The sequence below is a fragment of the Taurulus bubalis genome, assembly GCF_910589615.1.
Source record: "Taurulus bubalis genome assembly, chromosome: 12".
Lineage (NCBI taxonomy): Eukaryota > Metazoa > Chordata > Actinopteri > Perciformes > Cottidae > Taurulus > Taurulus bubalis.
The window spans coordinates 17,539,786-17,562,486 of record NC_136600.1 but is presented as its reverse complement, the minus strand read 5'-3'; the positions used below and the strand labels follow the sequence as shown (position 1 = coordinate 17,562,486).

The following is a 22,701-nucleotide window of genomic DNA, read 5'->3' as shown; positions in this document are numbered from 1 at the left end:
GAGTGAGTCAGATTACTGCATTTATTTAAAGAAGGCTACAATACAACATGTGTGCGACCTGCAGCTGCACAACCTGTACTGACTCTGCGGTCAGTAGCCTATGTATTGAGGAGGCAATTGATTTGGCAGCACCCTCAAAGTCTAGACATTTAAAGTGTAGAAAATAGTGTCAAAAGGTATTTCCCCAATGAGGGATTAATAAAGTACTTCTTCTTAAGTAGCCACTTTGGCAGTAACTGATAGGCCTACTTAGAAATGTGCTGTGCACAGTCCAGAAGAATAGCATTTGAGCCTTTGGCTGTGTTTTTGTTTTCCTTATTTTCACAACATGTTGTCTTTTAGCACTGATTATCTAACTCTTGGTAATCTGCAATATAATGCTGTATTACATTTGTCCCATCCTTCCAAATTCTGACTTAAATTCAGTGGTAAAAAAAGTCAATGGAAACTTGGGGAGCCAAAAGTCTGTTACCCGAGTGGCCAATTCTACATACCTCTGTATTTTAAGGATTATGAAATAACCAGTATCCCATGACGACAGGCCATGCGTGGGTGTGTACAAGCAGGGGCAAGTGTGAGCACCAAATGGTGGACTTTTTATTTATTAAATCCTGACGAGTCAGAAAACCTCTGGAGTCCTGTTGGATCCAGAGCGCATTCTTCCCTCACCTGCAACTCGTCTCTCAGTTTTTATCACTTACAAAATAGTAAAGCATTTGAAAACTCTTTTATAGAGAAGGCAGTAATGGTTGAGCGCCCATGGATGTGAACTCTTAATACAAACTCTGTCATGTTGCTGGAATGCAAAGTCATAAACAACATCTAATCTCTTTAAGCAGAAGGGGAAAAATGTCCTGTTTATACTGACATACAGATCTTTTACTGAAGCAAAACATATTAATACCACAATGTAAATATATGCTGTTACAAGTAAAACATCTGTAATTAAAATTAAACTGAAGTAAAAGTATTAGAGCATTTTTTTGTTAATTATATTAAAGCATCAAAACTAAAAGTATATAATGCAGAAAAGTTATCTCTGTGATTGTTACACTATTATACATATGCTATTGTTGATGCATTTTACTGCTGTAGTTGGTGGAGCTTACTTAACAACTTCATAAACTGTTAAGTGGTTTAATATATAACAATGCATCATGTCTGTAAATCATTAACTCCAACTGTCAGATTAATGTTGCGGTGTACAATCTACAATCTTTCCCTCTAAACTGTAGCAGAGTAGAAGTGTAAAGTTGCATGAAATAGAAATACAAAATTGCACAGTATTTGATTAAATGTACTTGGTTACTTTCCATTGCTAATGACAAACTACCGCAATAAATATAGCTTACAATCCTTGGGATATTATATCAAAAACTAACAATGTATATATATATATATTTATATATATCTAAATGTCTTTAATTTACATTATGTACAAAAGTTTACGCCCATAAACTGCAATATCTTACATTTACATAACATTCATTGTAAACAGTGACGAAATCCACATCAATAGAAGATGGCTTATGTGCATTGGCTTGCTCAGCATTTCAGCACATGAAGAGCATAGCTGGCTAGAGCTCGTGGCTAGCTCTAGGCAGGACGGCTGTACGTTTACATCTGGGATGCCAGCTGTTACAGAGCACTGTTGCACAACTATGGGAACTAACTTTGGACATTAAATGCAACCTGTGCATGTCACTTCATATTAACAAAGCGTGCTGCATTAAAACAGAAAGACACAAGTATAAGAAAACAAACATTCAGTGCCAGGAAATGTCTTGCATTTTGTGTGCATCACAAAAAAAAAGAGATCCTTTTCAGCAACTATGGCAACAACCACCAGTAAAGTCTCAATAGCAAGGGGCTCCAGACAGAAGCGAAAAATGAAAGGGATGGAGGACCTCCATTAGACAGCGGCAGTGTAATGTCCATCGTCTTATCAGCCTGCTCTTCCTCCTCATTGTTGATAGCTCGGGTCGTCAAGAGTCTGGCCCTCGACGGGCTGTAGTCCTTCCTCTCGACAGAGGGAGGGAAAGTTGGCAGAATGCAGGTTTTAATCAAAGGCAAGCACCCGACCTCGAGCCATCGAGTGAAAAGTTCTGACGTTAGCCTGAGTAGTTCTTCAGGAGATGACGACAATGTGGAGAACTGGGTCAGGTCTGTGTCCTCCTGGAACCTCTGAGATAAGGAAAACATGAACAATCATTAATTGTTTTTATTGGAGTTCTACAGGAAGTAATGTTGGAAATATAAATGTAATTATTAATGCAGTAAAGGAAACGTATATCTTAGATAACCAGAGATATTTCTGGCCTTTTCTTTAAAAAATTAAGTGATTTTAGACTTACACTTTCTTTAACAGAGTAAAGCAAGCAAAAGAATAAGACATTATGGGACATAATTTTAAAATAAACCCTACCTCTGTATTTATGTTCTTTTTTATAATTTTATCCAGTGTCTGCGTCAGATCGAGGATTAAGGAGTGATTTAGGTGCTCATCCCAGAGGTTTCCGAGAAGCACATGCCAGGACTCGAGGAGAACCACTGCAGCAGGGAACACACAACACTGCAGGGAAAAGGTAGAGCAACACAACAAGCCCAAAGTTAGTGTGCACAACTTTGTGAAAAATCACTATAATAACCACATAAATTGCTCAATTACAAGCTAGACTTGAGGCTCCAACATGATACACTAATCTTTTTTAACTAAACTGAGCATTTACAAGCTCTGTTCTGAGGTTAAAGTTAATGATTATCCTGTTAAATAAACCAAAAGGATGATTTAGTAAAATACCCTAAGATGTAAGACACATTTATTGCCCATCAAACCCCACTTCCCCTTTTTATCTGGTAAGCAACTCACCGGATCACTGTTACAGAGCATGTTTTTTGTGTAGCGGTGCCATACATAGTAATTTTTAGGAAATACCGTCCGCTGGAAGAAAAAACGAAAACAGAGAAAAAGATGTAAATACACCCACAGATGATACAATATAGGTTGGCATTTATACTTTAATGATTTTAATAAAGGATCCTTGAATAGTGAACTAGAGTAATGACTGAATTTGACATGAACAACCTAACTAACCACTGAGGTGAAGCTACACACTGTTGGATTCCCCTGACTTTGTTGAGCTACGCAGTTGTAAACACTGTCTCCAGTAAAACCAGTAAAAAATGTTTATCAGATACGAAGGCAGAGCTGATTATTCCCATTCATTTGAGTGAGATCTTCATCTTGGGACACCTTTTTATACCGACTGACTGAAGACAGACAATACAAGTGATAAGACAAGTGTATCCTTTCAAGGAAAATAATAAATTAAATGCATACTATTTATACAAGTAGGACAATTCAGAAAAGGACAACATCAAATCATTAACAATGCAAAAGTTTTTAACTTACAAATCCAGTCGGATTAGAGTCGATAGTCAGTTTAATGTTTTTCACACCTTCCAGGTCAAAGTCACATCCACCACATCGAACAGTCAAGAGTGATAGCAACAGCAAAACTGTTTCAGGCATGAGTAAGAAGGAAAAAGACACATTCAGATAATTGCTGGAAACTTTCTGTGGTTTGGTTGCTTGGTCAAACTGCATACCTACTCAAAAACATGACCTCATATCCTGCTGCAATAGTTGTGCAGAAAACAACATGAAACATTGCTTGTTGTTGCAACAGTTCTAATGTAATAAAGACACCAGAAACACTATTGATAGGATACAAAGCGACACAGCAAATTAGTTTTGATTCACTGATTCAAAATGACGGTATAATAACCACTTCAGGTGTTCCATTACTTCCTTACAGACTTTAAAAACAAAGTTTGCAAACAGCAGTAACGCAGTTAATTATTGTTTCTCACCTGGCAGTGACATCCTTTTATCTTTCTAAGAATGGACACTTCTCCATTTCTCTTGTTGACGGCAATCCCTCTGCAGACAGGTTTCTGTGTCAGTCTGTGAAAGGCAAAATTTCCTTCTCTGTGGTTTCCTCAGGTCTTTGACTGCTTCTCCTTCACCGTTTAATATTCAGTCTTCTCGTTGACATCCCTAATACATTCCTTCCGTTTGAGTCCTTTTGGTACTTTCCAATAAATGTCTCATTTATCCTCTCACGCCATCCTCCTCTCTCACTTTGGACTTTCCCTCTTAAGCCTGAGTGGCTGCAGCCCTTTCCTCTGAAAGCTTTTGTTTGTTTTATACTATATTTCCCTTTCTCCCTCTCACTACTGACCTAGAATCTTCCTGAACAGCCTAATATGAACCACTCCCCTCTTCCTCGAAACTGGTTAATGGATGAAGCGGGAGAGTCACTGGCCTCCTCTTCTCTCTCCCTCTGGCCACTCTGTGTGCCCTCACTGCGCTCAAAGTGAAAGTGCTCTGCTGGATTGCTAGTCTGCTCTCTTTAAGTCTCGCCCCTCCCACCGCCACACGTTTTACTTCACTATTGACTGACCCGGCCCCCTCCCCCCTGCTCCCCACATTCTCTGACACCCAGCCACTTACCCCCATCCTCCCCCCTCCAAACCAGGCCCAAGGAGGCTTAGTCATGCAGTTGGAGCGTATGTTTTTCATTTGGACTCTCCCCCACACCTCTGTGCCTGTGGATCCCTTGTCTTTATCCCGCCGGAGCCCGTACACAATATCATCCCATTTAATCATCGCTTCTTTTCTTCTTCTTCTTTTTTATAAATCAAGAATCACATTCCTTCAAGAAGGGGATTGCAACACAACATCACTTGAACTTGCAAATCACTCTATTAAAACCGGTTTCACAGAGGCAGCTGGTGCGATAGTGACGTCTAATATTGTGCACAGCTGTCATCATCCTGTCTGTAAAGTGTTGTTTTGTCCCCCCAGGTTGTGTGAAACGTCAAGTTATTTTAATTTTCTGTTCAATGTCACAAGAGGTGTGCATTACTAATGAAAGGAAGGAAGTCAAAAGTTGTTTCTTCACGTCGAAGAGGAATTGTTCTTCTGTGTACTTTGTATTGAACACAAACCAAATGAAACAGGACAGCCTCTCAAAGTCCAATCTCTGTTGAGGGGGAAAAGGAAACTAGAGAGCTGCAGTTTCACCGCAAGCAAGGCATTAACACTCCCAGAGGCATCATCATCGCACAACCCCTTCACATATACCATGTGCTTTAATGAGTCCAGTCATCGTGCCGCCTTCCTGTTTCATAGATCGCTTGCAAATTGAGGAAAGTAAATATGTAACTAATTTGTGGAACTGTAGCAAATTATGTTTGTGCTTCTCTTAGTGAAACTTGCTAAATCAAATCCAGATTTGAGTTAGTAAGAGAAAAGAAGAAAAAAGCTGTTCAGACACAGAAGCACACAAGATGTTGAGACATAGATTCATTTTAGGAAGAAAGCTTGAGTCAATCCTAGTACTAACCTTTTAATTTGGACTACAATATGTGTTTGATTATATCTTTTTGTTACACAATACCTACATACGTATGGGTAAAGAAAAAAGAAAACACCCTCCCCACCCCCATTTAAACAAAGCCGTATGTTGCTGAATTTTATTGACTGAAGTCTGCAAGCTTCAGCAAAGCTACCGGCTCAAAGAACTGTGGTATGAAAATAAAAAACCCAGCTTTTTAGTGGATCAGCGAGCGACTAGCTCATAAGAAGCTAAAGTCCTGCTGATGCGGTTGGCCGTACAGGAGCGAGGCCTTGTTATGCAACCGCTTTGTACATTTCAGGACACCAGAAAACCTTAAAAGTGTTGTCTTACACCACTTCGAGGCTGGCTGGCTGACAGCCACTGAAACAAGTGAGTGGGGGCTGGCAATGAAACGCTGCACTCCTCGTCTAACTCACTCCCTCTATTATCTCAGATCACCACAAGATGGAGCCAATTGTGGAATAAAAAATAAGAATACCAGACGGACATAGTTATTTGTTTATTTTCATTTTTAAATTTCGGAAAAAGAGTAAACAAAGTGCAAAGTCTGTTTGTAATAAGTTAAACATATTAATATGAAGAGGTCTTATACAATAATTCCCTTTGACAAACAAAAGCCCTCATACATCACCTAAACTGACCAAACGTGTTAATCTGTGCAGGAGAATAATCAGGGTTAGGAACCTTAGATTACTTAAAAATACAATAATGGATGAGCAAACTTCTGTCATCCATTCACATTCCTCTTTCCTTTCAATAAAAGTCCCAAACAGTTCACAAAACTTGTGGATGAGAGGATTCTTGCTTTCGCTTTCCCTTCAATAGAATTCCCCTCATCTTTATTTCCCTTTATTCCCCCCTCTACCTCTTTCTATTGGCTGGGGCTCCTCTCCCCTCCACGGACGGCTGTCATTAAATGACTCTTGTAGGTTTTGCTGAGTCCAGTCATCCAGAACTTGAGCAGCCTGACGTTGTCCTCCTCGCCCGGCCCTGTAGCGCCAAGGAGGGCCAGAACCTTCTGGGTGTCCTCTCTCCCTCGCCCGTCCACTTTGGAGAACTTGAACAGTACTTTAACTTTACTGAGAGAGAGAGAGAGAGAGAGAGAGAGAGAGAGAGAGAGAGAGAGAGAGAGAGAGAGAGAGAGAGAGAGAGAGAGAGACTGCTATGAAAATCTTACTTAAGCCTAGTTGGCTTTTTATGAGAGTTAATTAATTCTACTCACTTCATCCACTCTTCCTTCAGACACAACAGGCAGTGAGACACGACGTCCACAGACAAGTTCTCGTTGGACAGAGCCACCTCAAGCTTGTTCAATAATGCGGGACCTGCAAAAGGAGGACACAGATTGTTTGACAGTTCATCATATGATTGTTAGTTATCACCATTTTTGTCATTTTTTTATTAAAGTTGGCCTTCTGTCAGAGCAGCTGTGGGCCAAGAAAAGAATCTGGATTTGATGTGGATCCTAGGATGGGACATGTCTGAACAGTTTAGCTATTTCCACATTCAATTTAGCTCTCAATTGAATGAAAAATACATCTGGACCCCATAACCCAACAATTTGATGCAGAGTAAGATCCAATTTCAAAAAATATTTTCTATGATTAATAAAAATGAATTACTTCAAGACAAACTTAAGAGACCATGTCTTGCGTCTTACTTAAAAGGCAAAGACATGCACTCTTTGCTTTTGTGGTTTAACCAAGAAGTAGAGGACTGTTTTTGACATCGAAAGAGGCAGCAAATGTACAGTGACTATCTATAACTCCAGGTATGCACGCTCACCCCTGTCTGTGGGCTGTGTGTTGGCACTGCTGATGGTGAACTGATAAAGTGGAGAGACATCGTCTTCACACACAGCGGACATCTGACAGCTTCTCTCTGTACTGACATCCACCAGCACTGAAAACTCTGCACGACAAACAAAAGCGAGAATAAAATCAATCAACACAAGACCTGCATGTTCAAGACCTGCATACAACTTGTTATAACAGTTCTCTCAGAGGTTTCATACCGTAATCTATCACAGTGTGAGTCTATAGACACTGTTGTACCTGAGGAGCTGACGTGTGTGGGAATAGGCACGTCTGGGCTTAGACCCAGAAAGTTGCATTTGTAGGCCTCCTCATACTGAGCGCTGTATGGCACCGAACGCACACAGCCGACCGGGAGCAAAGACTGATGGGAAACAGGACAGAGTTTCAGATTGTAAACACAGTTTGCTAAGTAAGCATGTTAATGGCTCACTCAGTTATTCTGGCTGATAGGCCTTGTTCACAGAAGGCCTATCACAGAAGGAAGAGCTCAGGTGTAAATAATAAAATTAATTATTGTTGAATTCTATTTAGCTGCTTCACTTTCAGGGTTCTGGTTTTGCTTATGCTGCCTCAATGTCACGCTGTCATGGTTTACTGGGACTCTTGAATAGAACTAAGTCGTCGTTAATGTCATTGGTAACACCTGGGATTTTCCTAACATGACAAGGCAAAAATATCTGCTGTCAAAAAGGCCTGGAAAGTAGCATAAAACATGCAATTTACAATTACAATTGTCATAAAAAAAAAGGTACACTCAGATATTTCTCAACTAATAATTGTCGACTGAACAGTTGCACGCGCCGTCTTGTTTGTGTGTCTTTCATAGAAATGTTAGGGAAGCATGTACAGGCAAAGACTATTTCAGGGCGTGTAATGTTAACTTAAAATGTCTTCAGGGCAAGAATTGGAAGTTAGAAGAAAGGAAAATGAATCCACAAAAGTATCTTTGTGGAGAAATAACTGAAACCCAATCCAATCAGTTTGTATCTCATCAAATATGATTATATAAGATGGATTTAATCACTTAGATTCATCATATTTCACAAGTAATTTTCCATCTTGACTGGACAAAACCGAAGTCTTTTGTGTTAAATGATTATTGTAAGAGTTACAATTGTGTTATACTACACTGCATCTGAATTATACAAGTTATACAGGGCCCAGGTGTTATCACTTGTCCTAATTGATATTTACTCACATCATAATGACACTATCTCTCCTAACGAGGCACAAAGGAATGCATCAGTAGAGTGAACTACCTTGAGCACCGTGAAAGCTGACTGGATGAGCCCGGGGTCTGCGCCTCTCCATATGACCTGATTTCCCATGAGCACATGCCACACTAGCTGACGAAACTCAGCACTCCCGAAAACCTGCAGAACAAATCAGACTGAAATTTACAACGCCTCACAGATATGTTATGTAAGCAGATCTGTAAGCAGCTATCTTCAATAGTCATTAACTATCAAATGTATCAGATTGATGCCATAAAACTATAAATTCATGCAAAAAACTGTGTTTGTTATAGTCAACGGTTGAGGAAACAATAAAATGCAGCTTTTTTTATCTCTCGTTTCAATTTTCTGTACAACATAACAAGCTGATAAAGTTTACCTGTCTCAAATGCCTCAGGGACCTAAATTTTGGGCCGGGTAAATCGTTGCATTTTTCATCATCATAGAGGAAGTTGAGGCCCAGCTCACGCTCTAATTGGTGCCGCTGTGATGAAGAACAGCCTCCTTCTGCTCCCTCCCAGCAGCTCATCTCTTCCTCTTGCTCTTTTGATCACATAAAAACAGAAATAGCAATGAACAAATATTTTCAAGTCAATTACCAATGTGGGGGAAATATCACAGGGAATCTTTTAGACAGGGCTGGTTAAATGTCACTCTATTTATAGAATATAATGTGCACATGATGCTACACATCCTATTTCCAAACTAAAATCAGCATTGTGCAATCTCACTTATCTATGACTAATTTCAACTGCCATAATAATAGATTTGATGATGAAGAGGAAACACTTCCTCTGCAGTATCAGGTTGACTGAGTCTGTGCTTCATAAAAAGAAAAGAAACTTAAAAACCTGACCTTTTGATGTATAAAATAAGATAATCCTTTATTAGTCCCGCAGTGGGGAAATTGCAGGATTACAGCAGCAGGGCACACAAGAGACAAATGGTACATTTAAAAAAAAAATCAAGTAATATAAATAAACAGTAAAGAAGAATACAGTAGCAATATTACATATACAGACTGAATTAAAAAGTATACAAAGTAATTAAATGCATTATATATTGAACCAGATGAATGTAATTAAAGTGACCAAAGTGATTAAAGTGTTCTAAGTGTTTGTGGTCTACTGTGAGCTCAGCTTGTTGTGCAGCCTGACAGCAGCGTAAGGAAGGACTTTCGGTACTTCTCCTTCAGACACCGGGCATGAATCAGCTGGTGGCTGAAGGAGCTGTGCAGAGCTGCCAGAGTGTCCTGCATGGGGTGGGAGGTGTGGTTCATCCTGGATGATAGTTTAGCCATCATCCTCCTGTCCCCCACCACCTCCACAGTATCCAGAGGACACCCCAGCACGCTGCTGGCCTTCCTTACCATTTTGTCCAGTCTCCTCCTGTCAGCTGCCGTGATGCTGCTGCTCCAGAAGACCACTCCATAAAAGATGGCTGATGCCACCACAGAGTCGAAGAAGGTCTTCAGGAGTGCTCCCTGCACTCCAAAAGACCTCAGTCTCCTCAGCAGGAAGAGTCTGCTCTGTCCTTTTTTTAAAGTGCGTGTGCGTGATCAGTCCAGTTTATTGTTCAAGTGAACACCCAGGTACTTATAAGACTTTACAATCTCAATGCCCAGTCCCTGTATGCTCACTGGTACCGGAGGAGAGCGTTTACCCCTGCTTTAATATTGTGCAATATTGATCACGTAATCATTTTTGTGTGTTGTATTTCATGTGTATTAATCAATCGCTCACTTGGATTTTGATAATGAAGTGTAACAGAAATAAAGTGTATGTACTTACAATATTAATAAAAGGGAACAGGGTATTAAAATTCCACAACCTAAGAGCCGCGCTGGACTCTGAAATGTCTCTGAAAATCCTTTAATCACTCTAAATCTTGACTAATAATTGTGTAAACACTTTCTGGAAAGGCAGTGTATTTGAGTACAATGGATCTGTGAATAACCCTATTTTTATTTTTTCTGTGTGTCTGCACTGACTGACCCAGTGAATCACACTATCACGGGAGACGTTTTAGACTGATGATAAAACCATGGCACATTTCGTAAAGCACATGACATCCGCTGATATCATCTTTCAGAAAAAGGCCAAACCTTGCCTGGAAGCAACATGCATGTTGAAGCATTCCCAAAGGTAAATGATCCTCCTTTTTATGTTTTGTTTCATCTCACTGGAGATATTTTCCCATAATTGTCTTTTACCAAGTTACAGGCTTGAACAGATGTTGGATAGGTAACTACAAACATTTAGTTAAAAAAACATCCTTTAATAAAGGACAAAGTGACTACCTGTCTGTCTCTCTATGAGCACCAGTGTGTCCTCGGTGGGGGCTCCCTCCAGTAGCTTCTCTGTCAGGCGACAACCACATGCCTTCAGCAGCCTGGAGACAATGTGAAAACACAAATCCACGTCAAAGTGAGCCATTACAGACTACAGCTTGTATGTCACAGCGGGACTGACAGTATATCGACTCACCAGCTAAAGGAGGAGTGCAGGCTGGCCCACAGGTTTGGATGCTGTGTAAGTGAAGTTAGTGATCGGGCTGCGTTGCCACTCCTTTGGTGTGGGAAAACTGCAGGTGAGAAGACACTGTTCATCCTCACTGCTCGCTGGGGACAAACTCCTTGTTCATTGTCAAACACCTGAAGGAGAGAGCAGTAAGACATTAGTTGTCCTCGTAGCTACACACATGTAGAACCAGGCTTCATAGTTTCATCTGAATGAACTGAATAAAGATATGTTGTGTCCATGTGTGCACCCTACCTTGAGGGCTGTGCTTTGCAGGCTCTGAATCGTGAGTCGAAGGTGGCGTAACAGGAAAGGCCAGGAGTTGATAAGGTAGATCCTGTCCATTGCTACCATGACAATGCTGTACCAGCGCTGGAAGCCCCTGGCCAGACTGTCTTTGATAAAAAAGGTGTGTGAGAACACAAAACCATGTTGCTCATCTCCAAAGAAAATCGGTCCTTCACGGCCGGGACACACCTGATGAAACGGAAAGAGAGCAAATAGGTAGAAGTATATGTGTTGACAGGCCTTTATTTGGTGCATCAGATGTGTGACTCACACACATACATACATACATACATACATGCAGACGTACATCACTGTTTACCTCACAGCTGAGGCTGCGTACGCAGGCTTGGCGGACCACGCTGAACATCTGTGACTGTCTGGGATGCTGGTGGCTCAGGAAGCGAATGCCTGTTTCATCATCAATGCTCACAAATCCTGGGTGAGATGCAGGAAGAGATCGACATCCCTATGAAGCGAGGAGAAGAGGAACATGATTGCTTTGAGATAGATGACAGGACTGTGGACTAACCTGCATACCACAATGTCACAGCTAGTGTTATAATGGAGAAGACTGGTAAGAAGAAGGGTGGCTCGGTTCAAATGGAGGCAGGTTTCTGATTAGCTCATGTTGTTCACATTCTGTCCTCAAACTGGTTCTCACCTCACACATTTCTCCTCTCTGTGTGGCCGAGCTGTTGGCCCTCATGGTCAGCCCTTCGCCTTCGCGGTCACCATCTCTGTCCCTGTCCCCAGGCACCGGGGCACCTGTATGGGATGAAGGGGAAGGGGATGGGGGGTGCAGTGCCTCGGTGCAAAACAACGTCCGAGGGCCATGGAGCTCACAGAAGTGACAGAGAGCAACCAGAGCATTCATCTGGAAGGGAGACAACACGTGTTTTCATGTTTATTAAGCTGAATGCATTTGAGCTCGATGTGAGCATTAACAAGCAGTTCATAACAGAACACTTGTTTCCGGTCAGTCACTGACGTTACTAAGTTACACTCGGGTTAAGACATGTTCACTACAACTGAAAATATCAGATCGTCTTACCTTCAGCACAGAACAAAGTTCAACAGATGACTCAATGCTACTTCACAAAGGGACATTCATTGGTCGCAACGTAAAAAAAACACCCTTTTATATAAAAAGCAACGTTTTAAATGTGATATAAAACAAACTCAATTCTTGATTCGGTCCGTCTTACAAAAATCCATGATTCTCGGTGTCGCAGATTTAGATTTTCTACACTTTCCTTGTTCTGTTTTCCATTTGTGCAGCTCTGAGACAACAGATCCTGTCACATGACAAGGAGTCACGCGCTCGAGCAGAAATAACGCATGGCAGTTAGCTGCGCGAGCCTTTTCGTAGTTTTAACCGTTGAGTCGGAAATGTCTCACTTATTTTTTATAGCAATAAGCTAGTCTCTACGAAGAACGAATGTATTCGCAAATATCAGCTTCATATAGTGCTTCCTTGAAGAGATTTCTCGTCGAAAACACATTTGAACTACATTACCCATGATTCCTTCTGCGACAACAAAGTCAAAGTCAAAGGGCGAAATCAAGTCCGAATCGTGTGCGCCTTCGGTTAGTATGTCTACAAATATTTTACAGGTGATTTTTAAAAACGTATTTAAGTTGTGTATATATTATCTAAATGTAACGATTAAGTTCTCAAGGAGTTTTGCATTTTGAAAGGTGTTTAACCGTTGGTTTATGGCTAAACAACCACTTCCGCATTAGTTAAGTTTTAAGAGTATCCGGTTTTATTTTGTTCTTACGTCAGGTCAAACTATTATAGCAGCAAACACAAAGTGACGCGGCAAACAGGTTTGACGCAACGTTGCCTTTTTAATCACAGATTTGAGCATGGCAGCAGACGGAGTAGAAATAGCCTCTGTTCCATCAGAGGACCAGAGGGATGAGGGGACCCACCTGACAGACCCACCCAGTCCAGATGAGGGGACCCACCTGACAGACCCACCCAGTCCAGGGGCAGGGGTCCCAGCTGCCTTTAACAGTGCCAAAGACACCCTAAAAGCCAAAGCAGGTGAGTAAGCCTGATACACAGTAACCGTTTAGTGTTTGTCAAATGGGTCTCTGAAGCCATACTAACTTCTTTTGAGATATTATATACCAATAGGTAAATCCACATAATGTATCACATTTCATAGAGACTAATATCTACAGTGTTAGTAACTCTCTATTACTGAAATCAGTCTTACTCTTTACTCTTTACCAAGTAATGACTGTATTCAAATTCCCCATGCATTACATTTCTGTGTTACTGTGAAAAATTTGATTTCTGGTAAACGATAAAAAAAACTGGAAGGCAGAACTGAATGAGTCAAGAGCTGCAAGTACTGCCTCTGACCTCCAGATCCATTTCGAGACAGTCTGTATCTCCTCCCTTGTATTACTGGGCTGAAATCCAGACAAATGCTTGAAGGAATATGACACTTCTTAACTATTATTGTGTCTAGTCACTTCCAGTCTGAACTCTCATGTTCTCCCGTGACCTGGTCAACCTGTTGCAGTCATGCCATCTCAGTGGGAAGGAAGATATTGCAGCTAATAATTAAAGAATTTGGGGCGTGAGTCACATCCAGTTTTCCTCTCTGGTCATAGCGTCGTAGGGTGTGTGGTATGTGTTTGAGTTTAGAGGCAACAGCCTACTTGGCTGACATTTGAATCTTCTGGGGCGAGTCATTGCCACCTGTTACATGAGTTGTAGTCTTTGGGAGTGTATTAAAGAGGAAATATAGTGTGATACACATAATCCTTTTCCACTTCCAGTTTTACTCTTTGGGATTCATCACTTGTTTATATTCATTTATTCCTAAATATCAGTAATATCAGACCTGTTTAGATGAGGATCATAAGGAATCTTAATTTCTTATGAGTTCAGTATTTGATGGTACGTGATTGGGGATCATATATTTCCTGAGGTCTGTAAATTTAACATCTACGTGTAATCAGACACACATAAACATATCTCACTGACGTGGAAGCTCATAGAGGAGACCCAACTCAACCATGTATTAACAATGACAACACACACAGCAGAAACAGATACCCCATTTCCTTCTCTGAGCACGACTTTCACAAAGTACTGCATATTAATATTTTACTGTATCCATCCTACGGGCTTAAGTAAACAGTCAACATATACTATGTGAGGACATCCTGACCACTGCGTGACAGCCTGTTGGGGCCCTCTGCCTGTTAAGTAAAGGTTGAGTATTCATGTTGGTGGATATTTTACATGACAAACTCTTATTTGAGAAAGACATAACATATTGGTTCATAATGATATGGCAAGCATCCCCAAACCAAGACAAGGCTGCTTGTGTTACGCAGGACTACATTGGCCAAAAATGTACTTTTATTTATGTTGTTGCTGTGTTTATTTCTTTAATTACATGTTTTAATGCAGAGTCCATGTTAAGAGGTTGCTCAATTTCATTACAGGCTTTTATTACAGTTGTATTACACTCACTTTCACTCAGTCTTTCTTTCTGTCGCTCTCATTCATAGAGTCAGCAGAACGGGACGAGAACGGAGTCAACATGTGCCAGTATTTCCTGATGGGAAAGTGTCATTTTGGCCACAGATGTCGTTTCTCTCACAGGTCTGCTCGCTTTACCTTGTTCAGCAACCTTACCAGCACGATGAAGGATGACTTTTATTCTAAGTTAGATTCTTAACATGTACATCATTTATTTTTAGTAATGCTAAATGGTTTTACAAATTATTGCAGAACCAAGGTGGCCACTATTAGATAGATGGACGCCTACATGTTCACTTTATTAAAACCCATTTTAAAGCAAAACTCACATGCCTCTATGAATTGAAAATCATTGTAGCATAACAACTAGTATTAAAGGGATGGCTGCCTGAACGCTAATTCCTTATTGCTCATTTCTATCTGCAGAGTGTCTAGAAGTATATTGTGTGTATTTATTTTTGTTGGTCAATCACTGCTTAAATTTTACACCAGGCAGACACCGATACGTAGCCATGACTAAATATGTGTGCTGTTCAAAGTTCAACACGCTACATGAAGGTTAATCTCTGTCAAATGGAATTAATGACAAAGAGCATTTCTTTTAACATGTTAATACTTGAAATTTTTCCAATGTGTGTCATCTCTTTTTTTAGGAACCCATCAATAGATGATTCAGGGGCCGTATCACCTGACCAGGATGACAAACAGGATGGAGAAAAGATGGAAAAATCCAAGAAGAGAGTGAACAAAGCAACAAAGCCCAAATTCGAGGCAAAAGGTCACTCCTTGTGTCATCAGATTTATTTTAAACATTTGTTTTAATGTGTTAGCTTTTTAATTAATTGATATCTTATTCTTCAGAGGTGAACAAGAAGCCTCGCATGCGCACAGCTGATGAAGTTATCTCTCGCATCCTGTGGGACTCATCGTTGGATGGAGCAGAATTTGTAGTGGGGTATGTGGATCGCTTCCTTGGTGTGCTGGAGCGTCCCTTCGAGGACTTCAGCTGGGACACCGACCCCTGCGACTGTGATTACTCGACAGAGCTGGCTCTGCCCAAACACAGGATCCAGTACTTCACGTACAGAGGGCACCGGGTCTGGGACCGCCACAGCAGGACTGACAGAGTGTTCGGCTCGACCGGTCAATCTCTGGCTCCCCCCTTTGGAGGGGAGGGGGAAGTAAAGGGTAAAAGTGTTCCCACCGTACATGCAACCAGATACAAACTGACATACAGACTGACCAAGCTGAACCAAGTATAACAAATTATTCTGCAAGAAATTTCCACAGAAGAGCAACAACAACACCAGCCACCCGCTGAGGGTCCGCACCAGCAGGAAGAGAGTGAAACAGAGGAGTGTGCTCCCACTGAGAACACACATCTGGAGGAAGAGAAGCAGAGTGGGATGAATACTCAGACCCCTGACTCAACACAACCAGCTTCAAAGTGCAGAGCAGACACTTCTCAGGAACAACAGGAATCAGGAGGAGCATGTGTTATGCAGGAGGCTGCAATAAGGTCTGGAGATCATGTTCATTATTTAAATTTAACTGAGAACAGATAACAACAATAGTTTTTTTTATTGTTTACATGTTCTGTACTCTGCCTGTTTGTTCAATGAAAAGTTAAAGTCACAGTGAAACGGATGTTAGAGCAGTGAGCACAGTTGTTTTTTTCTACAGAAAACTGATCGGCAACAACATTGAACCCCGGCCCCTCTTTCTGTGAGGGGAAGTGCAGTGCATATCCACTACTTCATCACCATTTGATATTGAAATGATTTAATCATTTTTTACATATATTTGGTATATAAGCAATTGACACAATGACAGGGACATGGAAAATGTTTTTGCTTTTTTCCCCATGTCCATAAGTAATAACATTTTACATTTAGGACATGTATGTTGTGGGACTTGGTAAGCAATCATGCAAAAATACATCCTGCCTCTTGAATAATTGTACTCACTTTGATTTTAGACCTGAGGCTTCAAAAGACCAAACGTCCTTCTCCCAAAGTGAGGAAGCAAGTGTAAAAGAGGATGAGGAAGAGAATTTGGCAGAGTGGAAGGAAAACTGGGAAGACAAAGATGCTTCGGTGGGTATATCACAATTGAAATACCTTCTGTTTCTACATTTACAGTTCATGCTTAACACAGTGGTTCTCTCTTCTATTACACACAGGGTTCTCCCCAAGCCCTGAACGTGAGCCAGAATCCATCAGCACCTCTGGAGCAGAGAGAGCAGCGTGGTGGTCGCCCTGCGAACAAACGCCCCACGCACTTCATCACCTTCAGGGCCAACACTCCAGCTATCCTCTCCTGTTTCCAGCAGTTGCAGAAGGAGATCACAAATCTTCTCCCCTCCTCTGCTCCTCACTGGCAGGCCGCCCCCAGCCTTCACGTCACCATGGTTCTCCTAAATTTGCCCGGCCCAGCTGAGGTCGCCGCTGCTGAGGAGGTCCTCCGACGGTTCGCCTTTTTTGATCGTAACCCGCCGGTGTCACTGACCTTCCCTGTGAGGCTGAAGCATTTCAATGGGAGGGTGCTGTACCTGAGCCCCCAGCCTCAGCTTCACCTCCAGCAGCTCAACAGTGGCCTGCAGGAGGCCTACATGAAGGAGGGCTGGCTCCACAAGCATTCCTACAACCCGCGCTTCCATCTTACACTGGCCAAGGTAGCGGGCAATGAGCGAGACAGGGTTTTTGAAGGGGTCGGGGACCTAAAGGTGGGGAAGGGTTTAAATTTGGGCCGTCTGCCAGTAAACACCTTACATCTTTGTGCCATGGGCTTTTCTGAAGGAGATGGTTTTTATGAGACCGTGTGCACGGTAACTCTTCGATGATAGAAGAGTGGCTTCTTCCACACGCACACACTACAGACATGTATGTTGGTACTACGGGGGTAAGACCTGTTAGACATGTGGATTTATCAACCAAATCTCACGTCCGTTTTTAAATTCTTAAATTAATTAAAATAAGGTGCACTTTTAAAGATAATCAGGTGAAATCATTTTATAGTAAGGCCTAAAAGGAGTAAATTAACAACAAACACAATAAGTTCAATATTACGGTTTTAAAATGTAAAGGGATACAATGGCTAGACTACACTTGAATTATTGTATAATTAAAAAATATATCTAATGAATGCAATTTAATGTGTTAAGGGTCTACGTTATAAGTCCTGTTGATATTGCAAGATGATAATTGAATGTAGTTTCCATAACATAATCATAAAAAAGGAATTTATAATGGAAGTTGACACAATACATCCAATACTCGCCAAAGTCACAGATGTTTACTTTGCCTGTTTTAATAACAGAATATAAAGGCTAAAAACAGATGAACACAAGTATATCAATTGTACTTTGTCTTTTTTTCATGTAGTAATGCAAAGTAACACAAATTATTGTTGTAGGTATCCTTTAGTTGATTTACAGTAAATGTAAAATACACTACAGTACTCTACTTTGGCCACAACTGCCAAAGAAAACAAATCCGAACTAAAATTATTAGTTAATTTATCGATCAGTAGATTAATCAATTCTGTTCTATAGCATCTCCATGGTAAGAACATGCTTCTTCATTTTGTCTTTTATTATGACTATTTGTTAAACTAAAGACATGGCCTTCAGAAGTTTAGGAAATTGGTTTATTTATTGTTGTATTTTAATGTTCTACAATGTTATTGATCAGAATGAATAGTTTAATTGAGAAGATAATCTCTAGTTGGTAATCAAAATAAACATTAGTTGAAGCCTTAGTCAAGATGGAAAGGAGCATTAAACATAAACTTCTAGTCGAATGTACATGTTGTTCCTCTATTTCTCCTCTGTTGGGCCAAATTCTGTGTTCAGGGCCAACTTCTCCTTGCACTTGGATCTTACTGTTTTAAAACTGTTAAAACTACGCAGACGGGACATATGCAACTGCCATATATGTTTGTGCGTCCGACATGAATTGTTTATGTAGTGTTTTCTTTACAGCTATGAATCAACTATAGTTGTATTCTGCAGCTCATTATTCCACAATTAATCTGTTTTATATAAATATTGCATGGATGGAGTTCCACGAGAACGATGACTTTGTATGCCTTTTGCCATGAATTATAACTACGAGATTGTGAAGGACATTAAATATTGAATTGGTTATTTTATATCCTGTGAGTGGTGATATTTTATCAGTGCAGTGATGGATGGCCTGGATGCGGTACTGTTGCCGTGGTTCAACATACGTAAACGCTCCCTTAACAACTCTTGCATACATAATTATAATTCTGTCTTCTTTCACACACACACACACACACACACACACACATGCATGCACTATACATAGGCTGTATGAGTCAGTGAGTATGCTCTCTGGCTCGCTACTGTTTGCTCCCTCGCTCGCATTATCCCCCTGCCTCCCTTCCCCCACTCTCTTTCAGTGACACAGAAAACCTATCGCCGCCCCCTCCCTCTTTGCTCGCTCGCTTCTGCCCCTCTTCCTCCAATGCCAGACAAACACCATACTCTTTTTACACCATTATATCTCCAATTTGCATTTCTCAGTCAAATCATCCACAGATCATCTCCATCAGCCATGCTCTCATCACTTCTACCACGTCCTCCTCTGCCTCCTTGTCACTGAATCAGTGTTGATGGCGTTCTGCAGCCTCCGCTGAAAGCTGGTTTTGCCTAAAAATCCATTGCATGCTGCCCCCCTCTCCCCCCCTCCCCTCTCTATTCATTGTTCACACCATCTCTCACCCTCCCTCCTCTTTCTCTCAGCATCACTCCCTGGGAACCCACTTTTTCATATTGCCTTCCTCTGCATCTCCCCCTCCCCATATGTATCTATGTGCTTATTCGCTTCTCTTACTCTAATTCTATGTGCATTTCTACTTCACATTAGCTCTCGACACGTCGCAGCCTAAACAGTGCAGTCATAGACAGGAGTTCACTATTTTTGAACACAACATGTGAGTGGATTTTTTAAATTCTATTTTCACTATTATCTAGAGCACACAGTTGGATGCATTTTCTGGTCAGGGTTCAGTTTGGTGGTCTGAACGGAGATTGGTCAGGTTGATGGGAGTGTGCATGAATGGGTGGTGGGGTCGGCATTACAAGTGTGCCTCAGCTTGAAGTGAGTTTGGGGTTAGACTCTCCTAATCCCCGTTAACAGATTAATTATCTTTGGGCAATATCGTGTTGCTGCCGTGTTTCTGAAGTCGCTTGGGCGTTAAGCTACGATGGGCTACAATGCAACGATAAAGGGTCCCTTATGGGTGTCTCCTCAATCTTAATCCCGCTCTCTCTCTCTCTCTCTAACTAACTCACTCTCTCTCACTCTCTGTCTCTCTCACTCACTCGCTCTCACGGAGAGCTCCTCTCTCATCCATCAACACAAGCACCTCTTCACTGTCACCAGACAACCATTCAATTATTGGCTATTTAACATTTCAATAACTGCAAGAATGATTGGTTCTCTTTTTTTACACCCATTTTGACATATTTTTTTGGCATGTCTCCAAGCAATTTTTTCAGGATGATGTTTTTTCAAGAGCATCAAGCGTTGATGGCTGGCAGTATACCCCTTTGAGTGGGTTAATATTTTACGGACACCGGCAAAGTGAAGAGACGAGGAGGAGAGAGAAACCTCCCAACACAACCGACTGAGGTAAGAGACTGATCTCACTGTTCTGTGGATTATGGCTTAATTGTTGATATGGTGGAAAGATGAATCCTCAATCAAGTGAAATATGATGAATGCACATTACACCACATCACAGTTTCTGTGGATCAATGCTTATCTTTTCAAATATGCTTGATGGATGATCATGAAACCATTACACCGTATTGCCAAAATGGATTCAGGCTTATATTTGCAACTGTGAAAACTATTGGATGCATCTCCTCCCATAGAATAAGACGCTGCAATTGTTTGATTGCATCCAATTATTTCCCACCCAGTTAGGTTCATTTTTCTCACATTTCCTCTCAACGTGTTGTGGACTATTTGTTTTAATCTGCAAGATAATATTAACATTTTGTTCTGCATTGGTTCGTTTGGTCAGACGTGTGGAAGCGTTTTGTCACCATCATCTTGTCATGCTGGACTCTTGCACACATCAAAGCACTAATTCACTCTGACTTACTGTCTATGAGCTGCACTCACTTACCTTTGGTCAGCTGCACTCACTTTGAAGGTTCATTGTTGCGGAGCTGAACATTCATTTCACAGTGAAAGTGACGTTTTTTTTCCTGTCGCTTCACATCAGGAGATAAAACTAACTTTGCACCCTTCATAGAGATGTTAATTAATGTCTCCTGGCTGATGCAGTGTGTCATGATACGATTGTATTGCTCTCTCATAAATTACAGTCATTAAGGTTGTTGTTAAGAGGATGTTAGACGACCACTCTGGCTGTAATGTGCATCGTAAAAGATTTTATGTGGCAAATTGGAAATGTGCATAATTTCAGCAGCAAAAGGACTACATTAATTATATCTTCTGCTCACATACACGAGAGTTGTATTGCCATAAAAAGATGAAGTTGGGGATGAATTTTCTTTGCTAAAGATGATCCTAAATTCAGCTGACAGGGATGCCTCAGCCTGGTTCTCATTAGCTGCTTCACAAAATGGCCCTTTTCTTTACATTCAGACATCATGGAGTCTCATATCACGCAAGTGATTTCATTCTCTGTGTCGTCTGAGCTCCATGCAGTCTGAACGCTGCAGAATTATTCCTTTTAGAATTATTGTTTTTTCTTAAGCGCTCACGGTTTGGAGAGAGTAGGTGGTTTTTCTTTGCCATCTCGCTCCTAGTCTGCATCTTTTTTCTTTTCTTCTCCGCCGACTGCACTCAAAATCACATTTATGTGTCTTCAGTTATGCAATGGTAAAAGGCATGATAATAAGCTGGCAGGAGACATCACGTCAAGTAGAGACTTCCTATCTGTGACAACTGCTGAGTAACTGCTGCTCCAGAGGACCGTGACCCGCCCCTCCCCTCACTTCCATCAGCACCTCATTAAGTTGCTTCAATAACTTTCTGGGTTGCAGGAGAATCCTACCTGAACTTTGACCTGACGTCTGGCCCCACTGTGTGTTCCTTCATACATCTTGAATGGATTTTGTGTGAGAAGTGATCTCCCAATAAGAAAGACAACACCCTTGCATGCTGGGGATTTATATTTCTTTATCTTTAGTTGTTTGATAAAGGACTGTATATGCTGTATTCCGCCTCTCATTTGCCTCACGGTGAAAATCATCATTAGTGCAATGAGTCATGTATCACAGGAAATGCTTTTCTATATTGACCCACTTCATTGGTGCCGGTGATCTCAACAGGTAGACTGATTCTCCTTTGATTGTGGAATTATTCCCTCACTTGATTATTATGCCTCTCAAAAAGCTTTTATCGTCTCCAAAGTCTAATAAATGCAGCTCATAGACTGGCCTCACAGCTCCTAAAATGCATCTAATCTAATGCATTCACTCAAGATAAATGGTTATGAAGGAATGCATAGATAACAGCACACAATCTGTTTGCACTGCTGATGCATGGTGGATGGATGCAACTCTCACAGCGTGTGAACCATTATGTTCAGCACAATTTTAATAAGGGAAATGGAGTGTTGGCAATGATTTGATTTGTGACAGTTGGGCTGCTGTAACCATTAAGGTGAACAGGCTTATTGTAATGGGCTTACAGCCGCCCTGTCTGGCCAGTGGGCGAGCTGTTAACTTGTTCTGAGCCGTAAACGCCCCAAATCTGAATGAGGAAATTGTCTGGCGTTGGCATGTGGCTAAATCTAAATAATATCATGCACAGTATGCACAAATCAATGGGGATAGTGAAAAGCCTCATCAGTGTAGAATACTGTGCTGATTGAGTGTTGCGTTGAATACATAACAGCTGC

At 41.2% G+C, this 22,701-nt stretch overlaps 3 protein-coding genes across 4 annotated transcripts; 1 reads left to right on the top strand and 2 right to left on the bottom strand.

The window, feature by feature from the left end:
• Window positions 1-584: 584 nt before the first annotated feature.
• On the bottom strand, window positions 585-4,327 carry LOC306745019 (uncharacterized protein). Its single transcript, XM_079227745.1, has 5 exons — window positions 3,874-4,327; window positions 3,413-3,519; window positions 2,870-2,941; window positions 2,426-2,572; window positions 585-2,184 (listed from the first exon to the last, which is right to left on the bottom strand). Exons 1-5 carry the CDS (start codon window positions 3,884-3,886, stop codon window positions 1,831-1,833), a joined length of 693 nt encoding a protein of 230 aa, XP_079083871.1. The 5' UTR covers window positions 3,887-4,327; the 3' UTR covers window positions 585-1,830.
• Window positions 4,328-5,912: 1,585 nt separating this feature from the next.
• flcn (folliculin) lies at window positions 5,913-12,474 on the bottom strand. 2 transcript variants are annotated; one of them, XM_079228074.1, is made up of 12 exons: window positions 12,337-12,474; window positions 11,947-12,159; window positions 11,593-11,751; window positions 11,253-11,474; window positions 10,965-11,131; window positions 10,778-10,869; window positions 8,858-9,021; window positions 8,503-8,616; window positions 7,481-7,604; window positions 7,212-7,337; window positions 6,649-6,751; window positions 5,913-6,505 (listed from the first exon to the last, which is right to left on the bottom strand). In XM_079228074.1, exons 2-12 carry the CDS (start codon window positions 12,157-12,159, stop codon window positions 6,298-6,300), a joined length of 1,692 nt encoding a protein of 563 aa, XP_079084200.1. In that variant the 5' UTR covers window positions 12,337-12,474; the 3' UTR covers window positions 5,913-6,297. The 2 variants fall into 2 exon arrangements, with proteins under 2 accessions (XP_079084200.1, XP_079084201.1); XM_079228075.1 differs by having other exon boundaries at window positions 11,605-11,751.
• A 680-nt stretch (window positions 12,475-13,154) lies between these two features.
• leng9 (leukocyte receptor cluster (LRC) member 9) lies at window positions 13,155-18,938 on the top strand (the record flags this gene model as incomplete). The annotated part of the gene is made up of 7 exons (XM_079227287.1): window positions 13,155-13,335; window positions 14,823-14,916; window positions 15,447-15,571; window positions 15,655-15,981; window positions 16,072-16,312; window positions 16,772-16,889; window positions 16,976-18,938. The coding sequence occupies 7 exons, from the start codon at window positions 13,155-13,157 to the stop codon at window positions 17,633-17,635; spliced, it is 1,746 nt and encodes a 581-aa protein (XP_079083413.1). The 3' UTR covers window positions 17,636-18,938.
• Between the last annotated feature and the right edge of the window lie 3,763 nt (window positions 18,939-22,701).

Bases quoted from the DNA above. Each gene is read 5' to 3' on its own strand.
- flcn (XM_079228074.1), bottom strand. From the start codon at position 12,159: ATGAATGCTCTGGTTGCTCTCTGTCACTTCTGTGAGCTCCATGGCCCT. The intron at 11,752-11,946 runs GTGAGAACCAGT...CTCGCTTCATAG, and splicing joins AGAGAGGAGAAATGTGTGAG to GGATGTCGATCTCTTCCTGC. The intron at 7,338-7,480 runs GTACAACAGTGT...TTTGTCGTGCAG, and splicing joins CACACACGTCAGCTCCTCAG to AGTTTTCAGTGCTGGTGGAT.
- LOC306745019 (XM_079227745.1), bottom strand. The intron at 2,573-2,869 runs GTGAGTTGCTTA...TTTTCCCTGCAG, and splicing joins TGCTCTGTAACAGTGATCCG to TGTTGTGTGTTCCCTGCTGC. The intron at 2,185-2,425 runs GTAGGGTTTATT...TCCTTATCTCAG, and splicing joins AAAAGAACATAAATACAGAG to AGGTTCCAGGAGGACACAGA.